This window comes from Heliangelus exortis, chromosome 1 (assembly GCF_036169615.1).
Source record: "Heliangelus exortis chromosome 1, bHelExo1.hap1, whole genome shotgun sequence".
In the NCBI taxonomy this organism is placed as follows: Eukaryota; Metazoa; Chordata; class Aves; order Apodiformes; family Trochilidae; genus Heliangelus; species Heliangelus exortis.
The window spans coordinates 87,591,505-87,614,416 of NC_092422.1; the positions used below are offsets into that span (position 1 = coordinate 87,591,505).

The following is a 22,912-nucleotide window of genomic DNA, read 5'->3' on the forward strand; positions in this document are numbered from 1 at the left end:
AGTTATCACACCACTTTATTCTCCTATTTTCTAACACACTCACTCAAGTGGAGAGTGAAGAGAGTGAGAGAGTTCCTGGAAAGAGTCCTACAGGAGATGCTTACATTGTGGAAGAGATTTCTCTTCCAATTTCTCCAGCTGAACAGATTGTTGTTGTATCCAATGGTGCATGTAAGCCAAACCTTTGCTGCACTAAAGGCAGGGTTTTTCAGGCAGGCAAAATTCAGATCAAAGGCATAACTATTTTGTTGCAATTGTCACAAAGGTGTGCAGGACACTCAAGGGCAGTGGCTTGACTGCCCCATCATTGTGATCTAATTAAACAGAACACAGCTGACCTATCTGGAAAACCTCCAGTAGCAAAAATAGTTTCTTTTTTTTCTTTTCCACTGAGTCCTTGTCCATTAAATAATTTACAATCAAATCTCAAAACTCATGCTGAAGAACACTCTAAGCAGACTAAGCCCCAGATTCACGGTGCCTTTTCTTTGTTTGATGGCAAATCGGATACTTGTTCTTCAGCTTCTGTATACTTAAGGTGTTGCACAACTAGGCCTTCAACATTGCTGCAGCTCAGAGCTTCAACCTCACCTTAAGTAAATAGTGGATTTCAAATTGAAAGATCTCTCAGGGTTTTCTTATTTGCTTCCTGGAATATTTATAGAAACATGCAGCTTGTCAATATTAATGGTAGAAGTGATGTGGAGACGAGCACATAGCAATGTGGCACAGTGGAAGAGCCAAATATTGAACTGAAGAGAGAGCCATGAAGTCTTTTTTTCCCTTCTGTTTTCTTAACAGAAAATCCTCCTAAAATTCACTACAACCTGCAGTCACAAATAATTCTTAGGACACCAGGGAAGAGCTGGATTGCTTAAAAAAAATTAAAAGGGATACAGAAGCCTGTATATTTATGTGAAAGTAATTTTGAAGAGCCAGTCTTACAACCGGTCATGACCACCACTGGGAAAAGTAATAAAATGCTGAATGATGACAGGCTAGAGTTGTCCAGGAGATGAGACATGATCCAACTGGAAAAAATGAAAAAGAAACTAATCATGATTGAGAAAGGTAACCGACTACCTTCCAAAGGAAGTAACTACATAAGAAAGAAGAGCTGAGTCACTTTGGTTTCTAAAAGGAGCCATGAGCTGAGACTCTGACATGCTGAATATGTGTATGAATTTTGAGCCTGAAAATACTATTTATACTACAACCTCATGGCACAACTCCAGAATTCCCATTCCTATCAAATGTTGTAATCATCCATCATAACTCATCAGAGCAGAATGATGAATGAAGCCGTTCTTCTCTCCGTGGAAAGACACAGAGGCCTCACATACAGGTTTTTATTTAATGGACCTAGATATGCCCTCCATGCTGGATTATGGCTCCCTGGTGGAACCTGTATCATGGAAGGAATTGCATAGCTGCTGGAGCTTTACCAGGGAACTCCAAGCACCTTCTCTTTGGGCTCTACAGGCAGCCCTGCTCAGCCTTTCTGAAGCAATCAGAGCATCACCTTCACCTACAGGAACCTCTCCTGAGCTGCCCATAGATGACTACAGGGGGTGGTTACAGTAATGTAAGACCAGGGGAAATAGAGTAATAGTGGCTATCCAAGACTTTACAATCAGATAGCTGGGATACAGTCTTCCCTGTCCTTTCTCTGTGATATATGTTAAGTGTTATTGTACTTAGTGAAGTTATCTGCAAACATCATCATGATGAGTCAAGTGAGTTTGCTGTGATCATGGCAGCTGCATTATTATGCAGGAGGCCTCCATCAGGAAAGAGGTACTGACTAACTTTGGTCAAATAAGCCTGATCCCAGAAACAGAATTTGATCAGATCCACAGTAAACATCCTTGACTTGTGAAGCAATGATAAGGTGTTCTTTTTCACCAAGGCGGTTTCCTCACCTATCTCTCCTCCTAGAGGAACAAACATACAAACAGTGGTGAGCAGCTAGAGTACACTTACTTTGCAGAAGAAGTGCAGAATTCTATGGTATTCTGGACAAGTGTTAAATTCCCAACTTCCAGAGACAGAACGTGTGGTAGTAGACAGCACTCCTCAGAGCTGTCTTTTCAGAGCCTCTGCAGCCACTTGCAAGCACTGCTTATGCACAGTTGATATTTCAGGCTCTTTATGTCTAACTTCCCTCTATTTTCTTGCAAAATAACCTCTCTTAAAAACAAACAAACAAACAAAAAACCAAAAAACAAACAAAAAAACCACCAAATTAAACCCAAAATTTTGCAGAAAGGGATAACTTCCGGAGCAGATTTATTAAGAAAGCAGTAAAGTTTCTCTCCCTTATTCTAATAATCCATGATTCAAAACTGAAAGTGGTGTGTTTTTTGAGGGGATGGTTGTGTTCCTCTGAAGTGGTGTGTCATTTACTGAGACCAAAGCCTTGAAGGAAGATGGAGAAGGCTGTCTTCTTCCTCCATAGTCTACAGCATTTGAAAACAGGCAAGAATAGTAGGAATTTCATTCTTACTTCTATGACCTTCTCCCACACCATGCAGGACATTCAAAAACCCATAAAGAGAGGGTGCTCATCTGGAAGTATTTAACCATTTCAGGAAGAGATAAACAGTTAAAATAAAGTTATATGACTCATCTGGTAATAAAATAAATGACTCATCTGGTAACCTGGAAATTGCTAATCATAGAACACTTGATAGCTGAAGTTGTCAGACTTGAATCTGAAGTTGTATCTTCCTGTCTTTCTCTGGTACTGGAAAATGAGAAGGCTCCCAGCTCCCAGCACAAAACTAAACACAGCAAAGGCAATGAGGATGATGTATCCAACTCCCATCCCAGCTTCATTGTCTCTCTTTGGATCAGACACTAAAAAATACAAGAGTTGAAAGAAAAAAAAAAAGGTTAAAAAGTCTTAGACCTTCTCCTGGGTTAAGAAACCTGCCTTCCCTACAAATTAGCCAATAGTATGTTGAAGCAGAGATGTGATAGCGATACAAAAGTGAATCTGCCTTTTGGGGAGGGTAATTATCATGGAAAGCCTGTGAGACACAGTCCACATTCTTTTTTTTACATACAAATACAGACATAAGTGTGATGTGTCTTTGGAATTTAACCCTACAGTTTTCTGTAGAAAACAAGAATTAAAGGATCAGCACCAGTGACCTTTGAAATGCTGCCTTACTTCCAGAACGACCCTGGAGATGAGGCATTCTCCCACCTTAATCTTGCCCCCATTTATCTATGATTATTAAAAAGACACTTGATTTGCTTTTAACCCTGGGCTCCACTGCCCATCTACAGAACATGTTAGCCCTGCTTTGCATGCAGGCACCTCCATGTATTTGTCCAAATCTTAAAGCAGAATTCCCTCTCCCTTTAACGTTATGCCTCTATTCATATATTCTGGTGAAGGGCCTCGAGCACAGATCCTATGAGGAGAGGCTGAGGGAGCTGGGGGTGTTCAGCCTGGAGAAGAGGAGGCTCAGAAGAGACCTCATCACTCTCTACAACTCCCTGAAAGGAGGGGGTAGCCAGGGGGGGGTTGGTCTCTTTTCCCAGGCAACTCTCAGCAAGACAAGAGGGCACGGTTTCAAGTTGTGCCAGGGGAGGTTTAGGTTGGACATTAGAAAGAATTTCTTTACAGAGAGGGTGATCAAGCATTGGAATGGGCTGCCCCGGGAAGTGGTGGATTCTCCATCCCTGGAGATATTTAAAAAGAGACTGGATGTGGCACTCAGTGCCATGGTCTGGTAACTGCAGCGGGAGTGGATCAAGGGTTGGACTTGATGATCTCTGAGGTCCCTTCCAACCCAGCCAATTCTATGATTCTATGATATTTGTGATGTACTCTTGTACATATCTAATTCATTCTGGTAAATGCTCGATGCACCTAGGAAAACATCTGTTTATCTGCATACATTTTCAGGATAGCACTTTCTGAGCCAAGCACTTGTGGTCATGGCAGAATGATGAGGAACACAGGAGACTAATGCAACCATGCCTGTAATCAGAGACAAGATCTTTGGTAAAAGGGTCCCATGCCATAGTGATGTCCAGGCTATATAAAGCCCAGGGCATCATTCCAAGGTAGTGTTGAATAATATAATAAGGCTAATTTCTGAATTTCAGTATGAAACAAGGGAGTAAAAAAAGAAGATGCACACGAAAACAGCGGCCAGTAGCCAGACAAATAAATAAAATAAAAATGCAATGTGAGTATCCAAACTGGAAACAGGAAACATCATTTAGTAGTTCCACCTTTGAGTTGGAATTGACGTAGAACAACCCCAAAAAAGCTCCTCTCATCAGAGTTCCTTTTGGGTAAAGACCATTTTTCAATATTAGAAATGTACGGGGGTCTCCAGAGAAAGTGGGAGTGAGATCTACTTGATGTAAGTGCTGTACAAAGAAAGCTGCAGTAACTGATAAGTTTTCTTAAAAAGGAACTAATTCAGAAATGAACACTGAAGGCCTATTCTACCAGAATAATACTTGCATAAAATAGAAGAAAAATACAACATGTTAAGTCAAAGCCTCTTTCAAGTTCCAAAAGAACATTGTGACCACCACAGCAAAGGAGAAAAAATACCCTGAATCCATTAACTGTCCAGCATGAACAGTCACAGAGCATTTAGTGGATGGCAAAACAAACAACCATCAGGAAGAAAGGGAATGACTTGTTCTCAGCAGCCGTGTGTTAAAACTTTGATATTGGTGTGTGCAAACACCTTCAATGAGTGTTTTATTTTAGTAAGCGATGAGTGCAAATGGCTGGAAGAGGCCAAATGACTGAAAATGGTAGAGGCCACAGCTCCCACTGAACACATCACTCAGGGTAAATTCAGAAATGGCAGATGTGCAATAAAATAGACCTTGGTTGTGCACAGTGCTGGTTGGTGTTCACTCTCTGTTAACCTGTACTGTACCACTCCACCAGATTAACCAAGGCACTGTGCATCAGCAAGGCTCTGTCAGTGTCCCCCACAGTAGTGATGAAGTCAACACCAATCTCATATCTCCTCTGACTTTAGACTCCAGCACTCAATAGAACTGTGATCCAACAGCAGTGTAAACACTTGAAAAACTCATTGCCACTAAAAGATCCAAGATGCTTTCACACATTAGAATTGTAATGTTTGATTTTGTGGCTGTTGTACTTGTTACCCTGTGCAAAGAGCTTCATAAAGCACTTTATCCTTTCTTTTCTACATTCTTTTGACAATCTGACACTCACTTCATTGAGAAGGGCACATGTTTTTTTACCCTGCCATGTGACAGCAGTAAAAACCCTTGCTTCTCAGGAAAATATGCAGAGCGGCCTGAAAACATCACAGGTTTTCAGGTTCCTTTGCCAATGAAAAAGAACCTTAAAATGGTGGTTACCCCATGTCCCTCTTTAGTAAGCCTCTATTCCTCACTCACCAGCTGATTTACATAGAGGTCCCCAGGATGTTCTGTGGGCAGCAATGGTTTCACCCATCTTCAGGGATCGAACCTCATGGCATCTCTGCAACAAACAATTCAAACACCAACAAGTAATATGTCTTCCTAACTAAAATTACAAAACATTCTGAGTATGTGAAAGTTCTGTTCTCATGCATTGAGGCTTTAGATTCTTACCATTATGCTTAGTGAAACTGAAACTAGAACCACTGGGAGTTCAAAAGAAATGGCAGGGATAAAACCTGTAATTAGTCACACTCCTGTGAACAGGCATTTCCCACAGACAATCTCTTTCTTTTCAGCAAGTCTACTTGCTTTAGAGAAACCTTAGGGGAGAATAAATTTATCACTACTTCTATATGTCAGGGGTTTGCAAACATTTTTGTTTGGATGTTTCTGCTGCCCGTGGCAGGCACAGCAGATCTGTGTCATTTTGAAGCAACAAAACTTGTCAGTGACCTGTGAACTCCTCATCTGCCTAATCTGGGAACAACTAGTTGGAAAGCCCTGCTCTGTGAAATGTTGGGTATTAGATGCTGTAGCTTTGTGTGAGCAGAATAAACAGCACACTCATCTTCTGGATACTTCTTAGCAGCACCATTCTGTTTGTTTGCTACCGCCCTGTTTTAAGTTGCAACTGAAAGGTCTCTGATGGGAGCAAGTAGCATGATGAGGTTATTGTAAAGATACTGCAGCTCTCCTGGAAGTGCACATAAAACCAGAGAAACTGCAGTACCTTACTATAATCAGCAAAAGAAAGCAGGGAATTACAAGGATGTCTCAACAGCTTGCCTACACAAGAACGTCTCACCTGTGTCACCAGCCCAGTTACACTGAAAAAGCTCTATAACCCACTGTCAGCCACAGTATCTTAAGCCAGTTCAGCCCCCATTACAATACTACAACTTTGGTCTGCCATGGAATAGCATGAACCCATTAAAGAACATGGTTTTGTAGCTGCTCCCTGGTTTCAATGTTGTTTTTTAGTTTCACATAGTCAGCCACATTCCACCAACCATATGCATGGTGCTACTCTTCCCATTTAATGTCATGTGTTTCACTCAGTTATTACTACATTGCTCCCCAGCCTGTCTGTTTTCCTCTTTAAATTTTAGAGCATCTTACTCTCTTCCACTAAGAAACCAAGAAAAGATGTTGGACAGATAAGAATAAATATTACAAGATATAAGTCTCAATTTTATGGGCAAAGAGCTCAAATAAATCTGCTCTGATACAAGTCAGTTTTCTCCAGAGTGGAAGGGAGATTAGAAGAGCAGATCTGAGACCCTGTGAACTTTCCCAGCCATCTCACATTATTTCCAAATATACTCTGGTTTTGCTCTGATTTTCCTTGATTTTTGCAACTCCTCCAGCTTCCCTACCCTTATTTGTAAAAGTTGCTGTCACCCTTTGTAGCTGCGCCTAGAACTCGTCTTCTCTGCATATTCTAATCTCAGTTTAAGATATTGAATTCACTAATTTTTCAATAAATTTTTCATCAAAAGAAGAATAACAAATCTCTTACATATCTATGAATAACACAGAATTTATTACCATAGAGTATATGAAAGAAGGCCTCATTGACCAACTCTACTTTGTCTTGTTTACTGCAGAGGTCAATCTCAAGCAAATCTCATCTTGGCCTAGCAGAATTACCTCTATAATTCAGATTAAAGCCTGTCCTTTAGCCATGGTCCTAAACAGCTAAAGCCTCCTCTAACAGCAAACCAAGTTCTCCCAACAGCACAACTGCTCAGTTCCTTACAGCAGCAATACCAGCCCATACAGCCCATATCCTGCCCTTCCCTTTCATTCCCCTGCTTTGCACCCATCCCCATGTTGCTCTTCAGATGTGCAGGACACACAAAGCACCCATGGAGGGCATCACCTCCTCCAAAGGAAAGCATAGGCTGGGGATTGCTGGAGCACTGATTTTTAACACACAAAGTCATCTGTGAAACTGGGAGCCATCTTCCCATCTGTCTTTTTTCTTTTTTCTTTTTTTTTTTTTTTTTTTTTTTAGTTCTGGAGGAAGCTTAATACTTTGAGAAAGGAAACAAGCATCTTCTGCTAGCCATTTTTAATTGTTTAGGAAGAGATCATTTGCTTTATAGTGGGCTTAAACTGAGTTATTTAGAGCTAGAGGAAAGTGTTAAACAATGGGGGAACAACAGACTGCTAATGAAAACATCCTTGATAGAAAAAAACCCAGGAAGGTTGCCAGAGGGAGAGGAGAGCTCCAGTGTGGGAAAAAAAAAAAAAAAAGGCAGCAATTAAATCTCAACTATAAGAACTAAAGAGAAATTAAAGAGAAACAAAGAAATTCTCTGGAGCAGAGAAAATTATAAAATGAAGTTGTTATCAGAACATTTCTTGGTTTGCTACTTTAAAAAGAAATCGGGTTTTTAAAGAGTCATAATAAATTCCATCAGATTCACAGCCCTAGAAACTTAATGCCAGTGATGTTCCTTTCCTGGCACCTAAAATCTCACCCGGAGAAGCAAATCTCAAGGGGAAAAGAAAGGGACAGAAAAACATCCCAGATGTTTACTTTGCTGCTGACTCCACCAATACGGGTTCTTGCTTTTTTGTGACATGCCCATCCAAGCTGACAGATCTCTGAACAATCTATTTCTTTGTAACTTATGTTTGCTGCCTTTTAGCCACCCACAAGAAGAAACAAAAGGTCCAGTTCTCAGGTTCCCCAACACATACCCGTTTCTGTGCAAGCTCTGTTCTTTTAGCTACAAGGATCAGGAGGGTGAAGAAAAGTGGACATATTTTCACATGGTTTTGGTCCTTCCCCACTCCTCCCTGATCTCAGCAGAGGATGAAGGAAAACTTTAAGAGTTACTTTAAACCTGACTGGAAACACCACTCTCTCAATTCCATAGCAAGAGGGCGAATGGCAGGTCAGAGAAAAGCAGCATATTGGAGCAAACCCCTTACCGTCCTGCAGGTGCTTCCTGGGGTCTCCATGCAGATACGAATTTTGCAGTGTAAGTAAACCACAGAATTGTTGACAAAGGAAAAAATTTTCATCTTAAACTGTGCTTTGCTTGAATTACCATTCTCCAGCAGTGTGGTATATGTATTTGGGATGGGACAGCTGAGAAGAGAAAGGTCACACTTAGCAGGTAAAGCTATAGAAGGCATGTTTGTGGTTATGGTACATGACTCGAGTTATAAAGCTCCTTTAGAAAGCCACAGCCAGACTCTCTGTGAAGCAACTCTCCAGCAGTGTAGGAGTGGTAAGGGTATATTTGCTGCTTTATTCTCACAGTATTCAAATAGAATAGGAGGTTCGAGAAGCGGTTGGAGAGTCAGAAAAGAAAGGACAGATGACAGAAAGAAAAATTTAAACTTGGCTTCATCAAATGCAAAATGAAAGAAGATCGTATTAAAAGGATTAACTTTAGTTACTGATCAAAAGGACTATCCTATATTTTAAGGTATTTGGCAAGTCCAGAGAGTATGACACTGGGGTGAGATCAGGGATCCAAACAGGCACAAACCTCCTCTTTTACTAGGTCTGTCCTTCACAACACACAGGTACCAACTAACTTACACCTTCATTGATGAGACTCACATAAGCTCCTCATAATATCCAGACCACAGAGGGAAAGATAAAGCACATGCTTTTCAATGGTCTTTCACTACTGACTGCCAAAACCTATTTCCTCAGGTTAAAATTATAGTTCCTGTATAAAACTATGGGGGCAAAAAGCCAAACAATTACCACATTACCCTTTGAAAACATTTTCTTACCTTCCTTGTTCAAAAAAGGTGTGGCCAGCTGTGAATATGAGTTATAACACATAATAGGACACCCATAAAAGGAATTTGAAAAATAATTCATTAGTACTCGGCACCACCAGAAGATCCAAGGGATGGCACATGCTATTTGCAAGTATCATTGCTGTACCTGTTGCTTATAAAAGCAAATGAGAGGGGATCCACTGAATTATTAGTTGGAGTTGCCCAGCAGTCAGTGAGGACCACCTTGAGCTTGCTGTTTGCTCTCTGTATCCCCACCTCAATCAGTACATCATCACTGGCAGAGACACTGAAATTTTTTGGTATTGGGGAGTTTCCAATGAACAGCTGCATTTCTGTTCTGAAGTGTCCAGATCCATGCAAATCCTCAAAGATGGTGTAAAGTCTGAAACAACAATTAACCTCCTTTAAAGACCACAAATTTGACTGTGTTTGTCTACAAATCAGTTCCTGTTTCTTTACCTCTTGGGCGTTTAAGTAGTGAAGAGTTATCTGTAGTCCAGGATGCTAGGATACTGTTGAAGAGGAAAGGGTGAAAATGCATCAAGTTTTTAGTTGGGAAAGTAGGGAGGATGGAAAGCCATGTGGGAAAATCCAAAATGGAATGTCTTTGCAACAAAAATAGAGCAGAGAGAGATACTTGAGTAGAGTAGAACTGAAGGGGAATGAGATGATGAACTTTCTTAAAGTTCAAACTAAGGAGAACAAAATCTTAGTGAGTAAGAGAAAGGAAAAAAAAAAAAAAAAAAAAAAAAAAAAAAGACAAAATTGTAGAGCTCAGAGAGAAGGGGCCTGACAAAGACTTTGCAAGAGGATAGAAATGAAAATACTATATCTGGAGGGTTAAGAAAAAGAAAGCAGATTTGGTGCTGAAAGCTTAAGTGCGGTGTTAGGCAAGAGAGAGGAGGTGCACTTGTACAAAAGCAGACTATTCACCATCAAAGCAAAACTTGTGCTGTCACCTTTTATGTGAGCATGGGTTTGATTTTCTGTGATATGATTCCACCTTCCTTGAAGATGGGGTCTTCCAGACTTGCATTTGTCCTTGCCCATGCAGGCAGGTTCAGCTAGATGACATTCAAGGTTCTGTCCAATCCAAACCATTCTATAATTCTATGATTTTTTTCAGGTTGATCAAATAAAGATTTGTGGGGATTAAGAATTGCAATCCTCAGCATCCACATTGCATCTGCATTCCTACATTAGTTGAAACATCATTGTTACTTTCCAAAAGCAGGAAAATACTGTTTCTGCTACACGTGATTGCCCAGGAAAGCAAAGAGAAATCTGGAGTTCTGGCTCCTGAACCTGCACCTGTAGCTCCTAGGGTTTTATTTTCATCTATGCATTATCCAGGCAATGGCCAAGCTTGTTGCCTGTAGGATCTAATCACACATTAGGTGGAGTGGGAGAGAAGCAGGAATCACCTGAGCACAGGACTAGCAGGATGCCAGGCTACTTAGCACACTGAGTACTGACACTGGATACAGGTAAGGTCCCTGGGGATTTTTCCAGATGCCTCAGCACCCAGCCACACAACAGCATTTCAGAGCAGGGCGAGTTGTTACCTACCCTTCTGCAGTGTATCCAGAGGAAGTCAAGAGATCGTTTTGAAACACACAGTGAATGGGACTGGCAACTTTTAAGCGGTGGATTATTCCCTGAACAGAAACCTTGTTCCGAAGGATGTTTTTCACTACAGTATTCGTCATGTTCTGCAAGACAGAAAGAAGAAAGCACAACTTATGAACATCAGTGGACCTAGAAATATATCAGAGCTACAAGCTTACCAGCCTCAAGTGCTTACATATTCTCCATTCTCTGCAAAAATCAGATTAAACCCCTAGTATACTAGTTCCTGAACAGGGAGACAATGAAAACCCAACAGCCTTCCTCCTTTTTCTTGGTCTGCAATGATGATTGCTCCATAAGGAAATTTCTGTACTTTGTCATGGCCCAAGCATAGTTTTTTGGTTTGGGATCCAAAGAGAGAGCCATCACTTTTTGTCCCCGCAAGTAATAGCAACTGCAGTATTTGTCTAAATACGATAAATGAGAATACTTTTAAGAAGACAGAAGCTCCTGGCACCTCTAAAGGGAACACAGAGAAGCCTGGGAAGTGACTCTGAATTTCAAGAGGCCTCTGAGTTTTGCCGCCTGACCTCAAAGATTCCTTTTCCTTCATGCTTGCCCCCCACCCCAAACAGAGAGGTAACTTTCCATCACAGGAAGGGGATTTCTTTCTCCAAATGAATTTCTTAGTCCAATATTTCAGTAACTCATAGACAGTACCCCTGGCTAAGGATCTGCCATTACCCTTCCCCTCACATCCCAAAATAAAAAAATGCTTCTTTGCATTCACAGGCTCAGGGGACTTACTGTCTCAACTTCAGTGCCACAGTCACTCCACCCTGCCTGCAGCACAACGTGAGTGCCATTGCTGATGCTCACGTTGCAGCGAGGCTCCCCCAGGTACAGGGAGCTTTCAGGGATAGATTCCTGCTGTAAAAAAGTCTTCTGGACAGCAAGGATGATCTTCTCAATTTCACAAAACACTGTCACAGCATCTTTAATGGAAACTTCCTGGGTGGGTTGAATGTGAGGGACAGGAGATGCTCGAGGAGAAACGTCGGGAGTAGACACGGAATCCTTGGGGAGAGGAGGAAGCACCATGGTGGAGGACATGGTGTCCTCCAGAGATTGATTCTCAGTAGCAGAGAAATTTAATGAAGTCAGAGAAGAAACAGGAGCTGAAGTTTGCAAAGATATTGCAGGTATAGCTGTGTTGTGTACAGGTTTCTTATCCATCACTGTTGTCTTCTGGCTGATGGGAAACGCTGAAGTGCCAAAAATAAAGGTATTGTTGTAATTTACAGATTCAGATTGATTTCCTAAGGTAAAATCAAATTCTTAGGAGGAAACACAAAGTTACTGACAGAAAACTAGCCTTATGTTTTTTTAACCCACTCTATTTGTTGCAAACACTGTGCCTTTTTGCAAAAACTGTGCATGTGAGTAAAGCTGAAGTGCTTTACTTCCTGAGTGCTGCAGAGACCAGTGTTCTCAAGTACATGTATTCACAGCTTTTGGAAGATCAGCTCTTGCAAGAGATCCTGAGATATAAGTTGCTCAGCAAGTATTCACATGTTTTGCTTAGCACTGTAGGAGGTTGCACACTGCAGTATAAACTGAAGAAGAATTTGTTACAAAACCTAGCCCCATTTGTGACCCATTGGTACCCAAAAGATCTGACCCTGAGTGCTTTGGAAAACATGTTTTGAGGGAAGGAGAGGACAAATTTCACATAGCAGGCCCAGATTCCACATATGTGTCCTGAGAGACAGAGGGGAGAGATGAACAAGTATGTTAGTAGCAATCTTTAATGTTTTCAGGAAGAAAGCAAGCAGGTGAAAAGGCAAAGCACCAGCTGAGATCAAGATGTATGTTGAACATCCAGCATAGGCTCTGGGCTTACTCCATGGTTCTTTGCTGGTCAAAATAAACTAAGTCACAGAATCACAGAATGTGAAAATAGACCAAATATTCACAGAACTAAATACTGCTCCTCCACTGACTTAAGAGAGCACTGAGATAATAAACTCGTTTCGGTGAAACACAGAGCATATGTCTCATGGCACAGAAATTATCTTAAATAGTTTTAGTGGGTTGTATATACAAATAGCATCTGTTTCCCAAGCAACATATAAAAGCTGTATATACATAGATGTGTCTTTCTGGAACTGCCCAGCTTTCAGGTGTGCCCCAAATTAAAACATTGCTGGTTTCAACATAAAAGGAGGAAAAAAGAAAATCTAAGCTCTTTCAGAACTGAATTTCCTAAAAGCTCATTATCATACTGCTAAATGTCTTGATTAAACGAAACAGAGCAAAGGTTGGTATCAGCTGACAAATCCTTTTGATTGCAGACAAAGTAGCTTATCACTGTGGTTACAAAACCAAATATAAATTACTGAAGAAGCCTGAAAGAATTTAGGAACTTAAAGACCCACCATAAGCCACCTAACAAATCATCTAAGGAAAGAGAGAAGCTAGATGAACTGACTCATTGAAAAAAGTAGTTTGTAATACCAGCAGTTCATTCCTGCTGCCATACAGAGGTCAAGCCACATACCTGGTGCTTTCTGTTACCTTCTCTACTATCTCTGCTTCCCCCTGTGCTGCTGACAACAAAAATAACAACCTTGACAATCCTATCTAACTTTAATGGCAAACATGAGAAAACCACTGTTAAAAGAACCTTACAAAGACAGTAATAAATTTCAACATAATAAACTCTCATGTCAGAGTATTGCAGTCAGAAGTACTTAAAAGACTGCTGCAAGACTTTTCCCATTAGGATCCAGGTGAAAACAATGAGCTAAATTAATCCCTGGCAAAATTTCAAGACCTGTGACAAGTGTGACCACAATCCAGTAAGTATCAGATCACTAAGAGTTCAGTAAGCCAATAGAGAATTAAAAAAATTTTGCCTTCACAGCTTCTTCCAGGCCTTTCTGGATGCACATCAGTGAATCCTTCATTGCAGCTGCACTGGTAAAACCCAAGTGTGTTATGGCACGATGCATCTGGGGAGCAGTCATCATCTTCACTTTTGCACTCATCATAATCTGTTGGGTTTATTTAAGTAAAAGACAAAGCTATTTGTTTTAGCACAGGTTTGAGGGGGCCGGGCACTCTAAAAAGCACTACCATGAGACAGTAATGCTCTTACTAGTTAACAGGACAGATAACTTTCCAGATTCAAAGCTGTGAGGGTAACAGACAAAGAGAATGCACAGGGAAGACCATATACACATTTCTGAAGTAATTTTGCATCAAATTCTAATCAACAGCTTATAACAATATTCACTGAGCAAATGTATCCTGTTATACAGAATACAGAATTCTGTTATACAGAATTTTTTTCAAAGATTGACTCATAAAACAGAATGCAACAGCAGATAGTCAAGAGACTAATGTTAATCTTGTTACTGACTTAAGTTACATATAAAGGAAAAGAAGTTGTACAATCAGCCATTGTGCTGGTCTTGGTAAAGTGTGAGCTTTCATCTGAGCTCCCAACCCACAGGTGTGTTTAGAAAACACTCCCAGTGTAAAAGAATTTACATGTTCATTTATTTGTTTCCTGGTGCTTCTATCTTTTGCAAAACTATTGGTGCAAAGCAGAGGGTAATGTGTTTCAAAATTATTTTAACCAAAACTGGTTATGTTTGTGCACAGGGACCTGTTACCACTGGTACCTTGTAAAATACTCCATTTGTGATCATTGTTTCTAACATCTCCATGTCTTCTTCTCTATAAAAATAATTCTAGCTATAGACAAGAAAACCAACCCAGTTGGTTTTGCCTTTCTGGATCAGGAGTACCTCCCTTCTAATTTCATCTTTTGATGTTCTCTGAATAAGCTTATTGGATGGATAAGCAGGAGCAATATAAGGAGAAAGAATGGCTTTTCATCCATCTCTTTTACAGACACTTTCACTACAAAAATACAGATTAATGATAGACTTTACATCTTTCTAGTTCTGAAGAACTACTGGGATAAAAGCTGTTCCTTACCACTTATGGAGAGACTGCTCTTGTCAACCGTGAAATAGGAGCTGTGTTCAAAGGCATCACGAAAAGTGGTGATTATGTAGTAGATATCCACATCTTCTGCAATCAGTAAATTGAAACTTACCACTGTGCTCCCATTAGTTATACCCGTTATCAACACTTTGATCAGACCAGCATCCATCTGCTGAACAACCTCAAGGGGCAGAGATTTATGTACCTGGAATAAAACCAAAATGCACGTGGAAATGAACAGATAGAAGCAATTACATTTTAGGCTTTGTACACTGCCCAGAAGGGCACATTATGCATTTACGATTGTGCTTCATCCTCTGGAAGGAAGCAGCAGGAAACTGACTTTATGTATTGCAATGTTCCCACTCTACAGCAGCTGAAGGATGTGGTATATATTTAGCTGTGAATATTAAACAAGCTTAGTGATTAAGATACCTCTCTCTCATTTGGCACAGATCCTTTCCTCTGGTGTGAGCAAAGGAGGGAGGAAACTGCAGGGAAGCTGCTGTGCTCTGCCTCTCAAAATGCCTCTGGGGAGAGGGGCAACCCAATAAAAGGAGGACCTGCTGATGGAAGTGGAGGTGTCACCTGACAATCCACACTGTATATACATCTCAGAGGACTCCTTTGGCTCAGGTACAATACAGCTCAAAGCAGACCACCCTCAAGCCTTTCTTCACAGTCATTTCTCACCAGAGCCACGCAAAGAATGCCTCTTTTTAAATGCCCGGACCAAAGTGAAGAAAATAGAAAGGTTTTTCATTTAATCTGGCACAGAGTTCAACCTCCTGTCAAGTTAGTCTTCAATTTGATTTTAGAACTAGTTCATTAAATTCCTCCCTGAGGAATACCATATTATTGCTGCAAATTCTTACTGTCACCAGGGCTCACAGCCCTGACTCACAGTCTTCCTCAGGAGTCCCAGAGCCAGGCTGGGAAATGGCTGTGTGCTATTTTAAACAAGCACCAAATGACAGTAGGTCAGCCTGGAGAGATCAATAAAATAAACATTCACAGTCTGTACACAGTAGCCTTAGACTTCACTAGTGACCTAAGAAAGAAAATGCCACATTTTTCAAAACACACTGAGCCTTAGTCACGATAGCCCCAGAAGCCACCTCCTTTGCCACACTGTAGAGCAGGATGCTCTGCTTTCTGTGGGATGGAAAAACATGTGTGACCTTTTCCTTTTCCACCCTCCAAGGCTGGGTGGTACTTTTGGAGACTGACTTGTCCATGGGAACATCTCCTCCTCCTCCTCCCACAGGAGGCCACTCTGTGGGGCAGGGCACCCAAGCACCTGCAGGAGCCTGGTGGGACCCTACAACAGCTTTTGCTTTTCCAGCACCCTTCTACTTCACCTCCAGGCCCAGCACCAGCCACAGGAGGAGCAGACACAGGTCAGATGGCAGCATCTCACAGGACCAACCCCAAGTAAAACATATGACTAATATTAATTGATCTTTAAAGAACATGTTGAAAAAATATTGAACACAGACTTGTAGGCATATTTCTCAGAAATTCAACTCAAAGAGAAACTGGTAAACATTCACAAGTGTTCTCCTCAGTCCTATTTTTCTAGTAGCCCAGACAAGGAGCCTACTGAGACTGGACCCACCCCCCTGCCTACCTACATGTCCCAGGAGAAAGCAAGACACACACACAGGCTTGCAGGCATCTAACCACAATGCTGGCAGACAATATACCAGAAGACCAGATGCCATGGTTAGCACAGGCTGAATGATACCATCCACCACTCATTAATTTTCCCATTAGAATTGTATATTTTCTGCTATTTTTCTTTTTTCTTTTTTTTCTCTTTTTTTTCTCTCTCTCTTTTTTTTTTTTTTTTTTTTTTTTTTTTTTTTTTTTTTTTTCTTTTCCAGAAGATGCTCACAGATCCTCTGTGTTTCTTAGCTTCTTTCAGATGTGTCTGGGAAGTCTTTTTATGTTCTTCCACACTTGCAGATAAAAAAAATAAAAAGTGCAGCAACAGAAAGTGTGGGACGTAGCTTTCAAGTCTGCATCAGGCAAGGTAGTACAGTTCTGAGCTATTGGTATTAAAGCTGCACGTAGAAACTACCAGGAAAAGTGCAACAGGATACAGCTCAGGGTGAGAGAGCAGCCTCCTGCAGCACATGAAGGAGAAATCCTATACCATCTTATGGGATCTTACCCATTCCATCCCTTCTGAGCCTGGGATGCACATAGCTTCCTTGTACATAGCAGCCACTGGCTTCAATACAGGACAAAAAGATGGAAACTGTCACAGAAACATCTGCATTTTTGTGATTTCTTAGCACTCTTGCTCTTTGTCTTTGCCCTTCCATGGCTGCCAGGCTCCCAGGAGATGCCAGCAGAGAGGAGGCACAGAGCAGCAGGAGCATCTGTGGGCAGGTGAGCTGTGCTTGGCCCAGGTGAGAGCCCCTTTTCCCCAGCACCTTGCTCTGCTTCAGCCCTTGTCTTGCGGATGCTCTGCTCCCTTCCTTCCAGAGCTCACATTTCCAGAGAATTGCAGGGGTCAGCTGGGGGCTACATCGCAGTCACCTCCAGCCCTTTCTTCCTCTATGCATCTTAGGCAGGAAATACCTGGAGCAGCAGGGCTGGATTTCAACCAGAGCTGATGTGTGTTTCTCCCACTCAGTGGAAAGGTCACAGGCACGGAGCAAACCCCCTGCATGCACCTGGAAAGGGCATCCATGCACCTGGAAGTCCCCCCTGGCAAACCTTGCAGCACTCTTCGGGAAAGTCATGAGGATGGATGGAGTTCACTTCCCTGCAAAAGCCTGCACAGACCTTCAGCTGGCCCAAAAATCTCTGGGTTCACCAAGCCAGAGTGCTCATGAGCCCTTTCTGTCTCTTTCTGCTTTTTTCACAAGCATCTATTGAAAAGTTAGAGATCAGACCCAAGCTTTCATCTTTCACACCTTCTGTGAACATTAAATACACCCACCTCAGGTCACCCCCAGTTTCACCTGTACTCCCTTTTCATCTATCCTGCAGATTTTATTTTATCAGTTCTTTTTACCTAAGGTTTGGGAATTTTTTTTTGTCTTGAGGTTTTTTGTTTGTTTGTTTGTTTGGGTTTTTTTGTTTTTGGTTGGTTTCTGTCCTTATTCATGTTTTTCCTCACAATGCAAGACTCAAGAGTTTGAAGCATCTCAGAGGTCATTCACTGTATTTGTATTTAGCCACTAGGTGACACTACAAAACCCTTTATCCACAAGGCTACCTGATTTCACAACACGTACCACACCCCACTTCATAAAAGTAATGGTTTGGTGAAGTGAGGGAAAAAAAAAAAAAAAAAAAAAAAAAGGTAGATTGAATTTTTTTGAATTAAATATTCAATACATAATACCCTGGATTATGAGATTTTCTCATTAGATAAATAAATTGTCTTGGGATCCTGTATCCATAGTTTCTGTAGCACACAAAGGAAACATGAGCAATGCCAGACCAGGGGAAATCTGTATGTCAGGAGAAGAGCCACAGAAACAGAAGAGAACATGACCAAAATTAACACCAGTGTCAAGAATACAAAGGGAATACCCTTTGCTCAGGCAAGAAAAACCTGGAGGCAGATAAAATCTAAGTTCAGGGCCAGATAGAAGCCAGACTAAACCCAGTTTAACAGTATGGGAAAGTTTTCTTCAGCAAAAGGGAGGTGTCTGACCCAGGTGACAAAACTCACCCCATGAGTGGCTGTGGCATGTCTGGTGAGTTTTCTGGGACCACCCATCTATAGGTCCCAGGCAAAATGTCAGCAGCTCACTGGGGCAATTGTGGCTGCCTGCACAGACATCTGTGTGGCTGGCAGAGCAAGGAATGCACTGACAGTCTGGAAACTGGAAATAAGTTTTCCAGATACACTGATTCCAGATTCCACAAAAGATATGCTAATTTGAACAGAAACCTGAATGAAGCCCATTTTTTCAAAGAGAAAAATAAACCTCCCCACTCTCCATGTTTTGGCTGCATCTTCACAAAGGTGGTAGCACACACATCAGCCCATCCACCATCACCAGCAGCTTTAAGGATGTCCCAGATTGCTGATAAAGTTAAATTAACAAAAGGGGTGAAATTACACTGGAATAATGAAACTGCCTTAATCTCTGTATCAACACTCATTCCATACTCAGATAGCTTTAACTGCAATCATTCTAAGTGCATTAAGCTACATCAAAGGCTATGTCACTTCCAAAGGAAAATTAAAATACTCTCTCACCCTTAGCTGTGTTGTTCTTCAGTTGTAGTGCAAGAAGGATGATGAAAATAGCTTGGACAATGACAGTGCAAATTCTCAGACCAAGTATTTACTTTACTCTCACCTACACATTATTTAAAGGATGACATTTCCGTTTTCTTTGCTGCCAATTTAACCACATGGCACTCAAGTACTAGGGCAGCTCTATGCTAAAAAATATTATACACATTAGGATTTGTAATTTTTATATGGTGATTTCAAAAAGGTTTTTTAAAGAAAAAAAATCTACGGCAAAGTTTATTTAACTGGAACCTAATAGTGCTTTTAAAGCTTGTGAAACTTTCTTTGCTTACTTTAAAGGATCAATTTCTGACCCTTAGAGCCTGAAAATAAAATATGCACACCTTTCTGTTTTCCTTAATTTCCATTTCTTTAGCATCTGGAAACATGTTTTTAATAAAACACTTGCAACATATTTTGCCATAAACAGTAGCTATGCAACTATAGTCTATACCCAGTTGCTCAGAGGCAGATGGAATCACACTAACACATCTCACACACTGATCCACAAAACTGGTGTGCTACAAAAAGGAGTTTGTTCCTTATAATCACAAGTGTTCATTTTCTTCCTGAAACTTTGAGAACCGGGTAAAACTGACACAAATCTTACTTTAGTTCCTTTATGCAACCATTTTCCAAGTTTTCCAAATGAATTTGTACCTGTGATTTTCTGGATTAAGGTATCTGACTCAATGAGTAAAATACATTTGTTTTAGTCCACTTTAATACTACGCTATGCCAAAATAGCCTCGGGCAGAGACTGATGCTGAATGAAAGTGAGGTCAGTGGAGCACTGCTCCCTTTTCGCTTTGCTGGTCACGTCACTCTCGCTCTGTGCCTGTTTTTCTGATGTGACAGCTCAGGGCTGAAGCAACTCAGAGAAAGCTGTGCTCTGCTAACACATCTCAGAAAGGTGCAAACCTGCTAGTGATCAATGGGAAACTTATTAAAAAACCAATAAAACATGGTGCAGAGATAAACGGATCAGGATTTTCCCTCCTTGCTGTTGCCCAAGCCCGTGCTGGTCTGACCTTTGCTTGGACACACTTTGTGGTCAGTGCACCCACTGCAGACAGCTCCATTTCTGTGACAGGTTGAGACTGTACAGGAGGCCTCTGCAGGATATGAAAACTCAAATGAATGTCAGCAATGGATATATCACTGCTATCAAGGCCTCTAAAAACACTGACAGTGACAGGGGGGATAAGGATGGCGATAAAGCAGCCCAGCATAGCCAGCAGTTTTCCAAGCATAGGTGTGTCTGAGTAAATGCCAGCAGGTTCTGATAAATTCACTAAAAAATTAGGAGTGATGCTGTTAAAGGCATTGCCTGAGAGCTATGAGAGTCTTAAAGGTGCAGCTGATATTGTTGAGTGCCATGATGTCCTGCACTACAATTAGAAGTGGGGGCAGAGGTGCCCTCACTTTCCAGATACCACTCCCTTTCCAGATACAAAAACAAGCATGGTTGTAAAAAATATCAGCCTTAAGTGACTATGACAGTGGACTTGGCAGTGTGCTAGGTTAAGAGTTGGACTTGATGATCTGAAAGGTCATTTCCAACCAAAACGATTCCATGAAGAAGGGTAATAAGAGTCATACAATTTATATATCCCTGCGTAGGGCAAGGATATCAGAGTACTTTACGAATACCCATTAACTTTCCACCCCACCCCTGGAGGAAATCAGTAAGCTGGTATCACTGGGTATGAGAAGCAGAGGAAAGGGAGACATGAGAGAATTCCTGAATCCTGATCTCACTCTAAAGCACAGCTGCAACTCATCCTGCAGTCTCTGACAGTCAGGGGAACTTCCCTTAGACCTCAGGAAAAATATAATACTCATGGATTCATTGATTCCAGTAACAGGTTAAATCCTTCTTAGCCACTTACTTCATCAACAAAAAGCTGTGCAAAGGTTTGGTATTTCTCACTGCTTGTGTTGCTAAAGCCTGGAGAGTATTTCACGTTTGTTATCCGCACTGAGCCACGAAGCTTCTGGACAGCTGCAAAGTAAGAAAAAGACAATTTAAATACATGTTCCATGGACAGTAGGCCACAGACAAGTGTGTGACAATCACTGTCATGCCTAGCCACACAGGGTATGCATCAGCTTGTAACAGCAGAAGGCCAGCCCTCTGAAATGTAACCCAAACCCCAAATGCCTAAACATAGGCATCCAGCACCTTAGTCTGCCCTCCCAGCCCCTCAGATGGATCTGCAGAAGGGCACTGATCTCCTGTAAGGCTTATATCTGCCAGCTCTGTCTTGGATGTTCCAAGGCATCTGAAATATTGCTCTAATGCTATGTTTGGGCACTTGTTCTCCTAGCCTCAGCTCGTTGTACCAGCTCCCTTCTAGATGCAATGGGGCAACATCAGTCCCTCCAGAGAGAAAATAATTGCAGCACCAAGGTCCTTTTCCTCCAGCCTCAGAGGAAGGCTAGACACCTGCCAAAGATTAGACATTCACATTTTAGACAGCGATGATAATATAAAATGAACCCTAAGAGGCTGTATGCTTCCTCCCTGAAGTTGTATCTCACATTCGGTCTCAAACTTTTCAGGTTATTTCTCAATATCATTGTTTTTGGAATTATTACTACAAACCGTGAAGGTGATTACAAGCAGGAGAGGAAGGGCTTCTCAAGACATGATTCATATTCCTTGCATCCTCTTAGTGGCTAGCCAGGAAAGCTGACTGCTGTCATCCAATACAGTGACCATTGCCAGCAAATTGTCTTGATACAGATCATACCAAGACCTGATGTTTCAATTATTTATCTTGATATATGGTAGTCTTCACCACAGACTTCAAGAACTCCATCATTTTGCTAAGGATTCAGTTTGAATTTTTTTTTAATCAGGTTATCAGTCTTTACTTTCTGGTATACCAGCTTGCTTCCTTCCTTACACACATCTGTCCTGATTCAACAGTACATAAAGCACCAGGTTCCAGCTTGGGGACAGTCAGACTCCTAGACCAAGCTTCTGTCTCCCATATCAGCTGCTTTTTCTGAAGCAGCAAGAACTGAAATCAGGGCTCTGCATAAACACCGTGGACCATGTTACATCAAAGTTTGTTCTAGTCACAATGGGGACAAATAATCCTTTGAACTGGGACTCAGAGGAAAAGAAATAGTCATCATGTAAAGCTTTGCAGGGAAGGGAAGAAAGTCATGCCTGTTTAAAGCAAGCCACCAAGGCAGGCTTCCTTTATCCCAGCATACTTCTGATCCCAGAGGAATCCTCCCCACCACTAGACAGATCAAAGGATTTGGGCTTGCATTTTGCCATGGCTTGTCCTGTCATGTGAACATCAATATTTAGGAGACAAACCACATTCAGTTATCTGATGGTGAGAGGGGAAAATGTTCTGAACAATTTTCAAGTGAAAAAAAAATCATTATTTTAAAGACATGATGGACTATGAGGGGTTGGCTGAGGTTGATCCTCCAGTTGACCCTCCATGTCAGAGATGCTGCCACAAGGAGGAGTTACATATTAAATATCACCAAACATGGATTCCTGCCCCATGCTAGTGAGATATCACTATAGTGGCTCTTCCTTTTGTTTCCCAAGCACAATCCCTTTACAAGTTTCTTTCCCAGCAAAAGCACGTGGATGAACATTTGATTTCTAAGGAAAAGAAAACAAGTTTTTTTAAACTGAAATTGTTTGTGTAGAATTCTTTAAATGGTCTCCTAGCTGGAATAATTTTTTTTTTTTTTTTAATTTGTCAGTTAAAATTCATTATTTTGATTTTTTTTTAATTAACTTTTTTTTCATTGCATTTTTTTTTCTCTTCTCTATATTTAAAAGAGCAGGGGGAACACAAAGCAAAT

At 41.2% G+C, this 22,912-nt stretch overlaps 1 protein-coding gene across 1 annotated transcript in view; it reads right to left on the reverse strand.

Annotated features, from left to right (window-relative positions):
* The window catches only part of UMODL1 (uromodulin like 1), a 51,123-nt gene continuing 28,211 nt past the window's right edge, over nucleotides 1-22,912 (reverse strand). The window contains exons 13-22 of the mRNA XM_071752981.1: nucleotides 20,962-21,074; nucleotides 14,794-15,007; nucleotides 13,704-13,841; nucleotides 11,593-12,050; nucleotides 10,786-10,928; nucleotides 9,362-9,598; nucleotides 8,386-8,545; nucleotides 5,416-5,500; nucleotides 2,662-2,859; nucleotides 1-1,031 (exon numbers count right to left, since the gene is read on the reverse strand). Coding sequence (XP_071609082.1) covers nucleotides 2,672-2,859; nucleotides 5,416-5,500; nucleotides 8,386-8,545; nucleotides 9,362-9,598; nucleotides 10,786-10,928; nucleotides 11,593-12,050; nucleotides 13,704-13,841; nucleotides 14,794-15,007; nucleotides 20,962-21,074 — 1,736 coding nt within the window. The 3' untranslated portion in view covers nucleotides 1-1,031; nucleotides 2,662-2,671. The remainder of the gene's footprint in view (nucleotides 1,032-2,661; nucleotides 2,860-5,415; nucleotides 5,501-8,385; nucleotides 8,546-9,361; nucleotides 9,599-10,785; nucleotides 10,929-11,592; nucleotides 12,051-13,703; nucleotides 13,842-14,793; nucleotides 15,008-20,961; nucleotides 21,075-22,912) is intronic.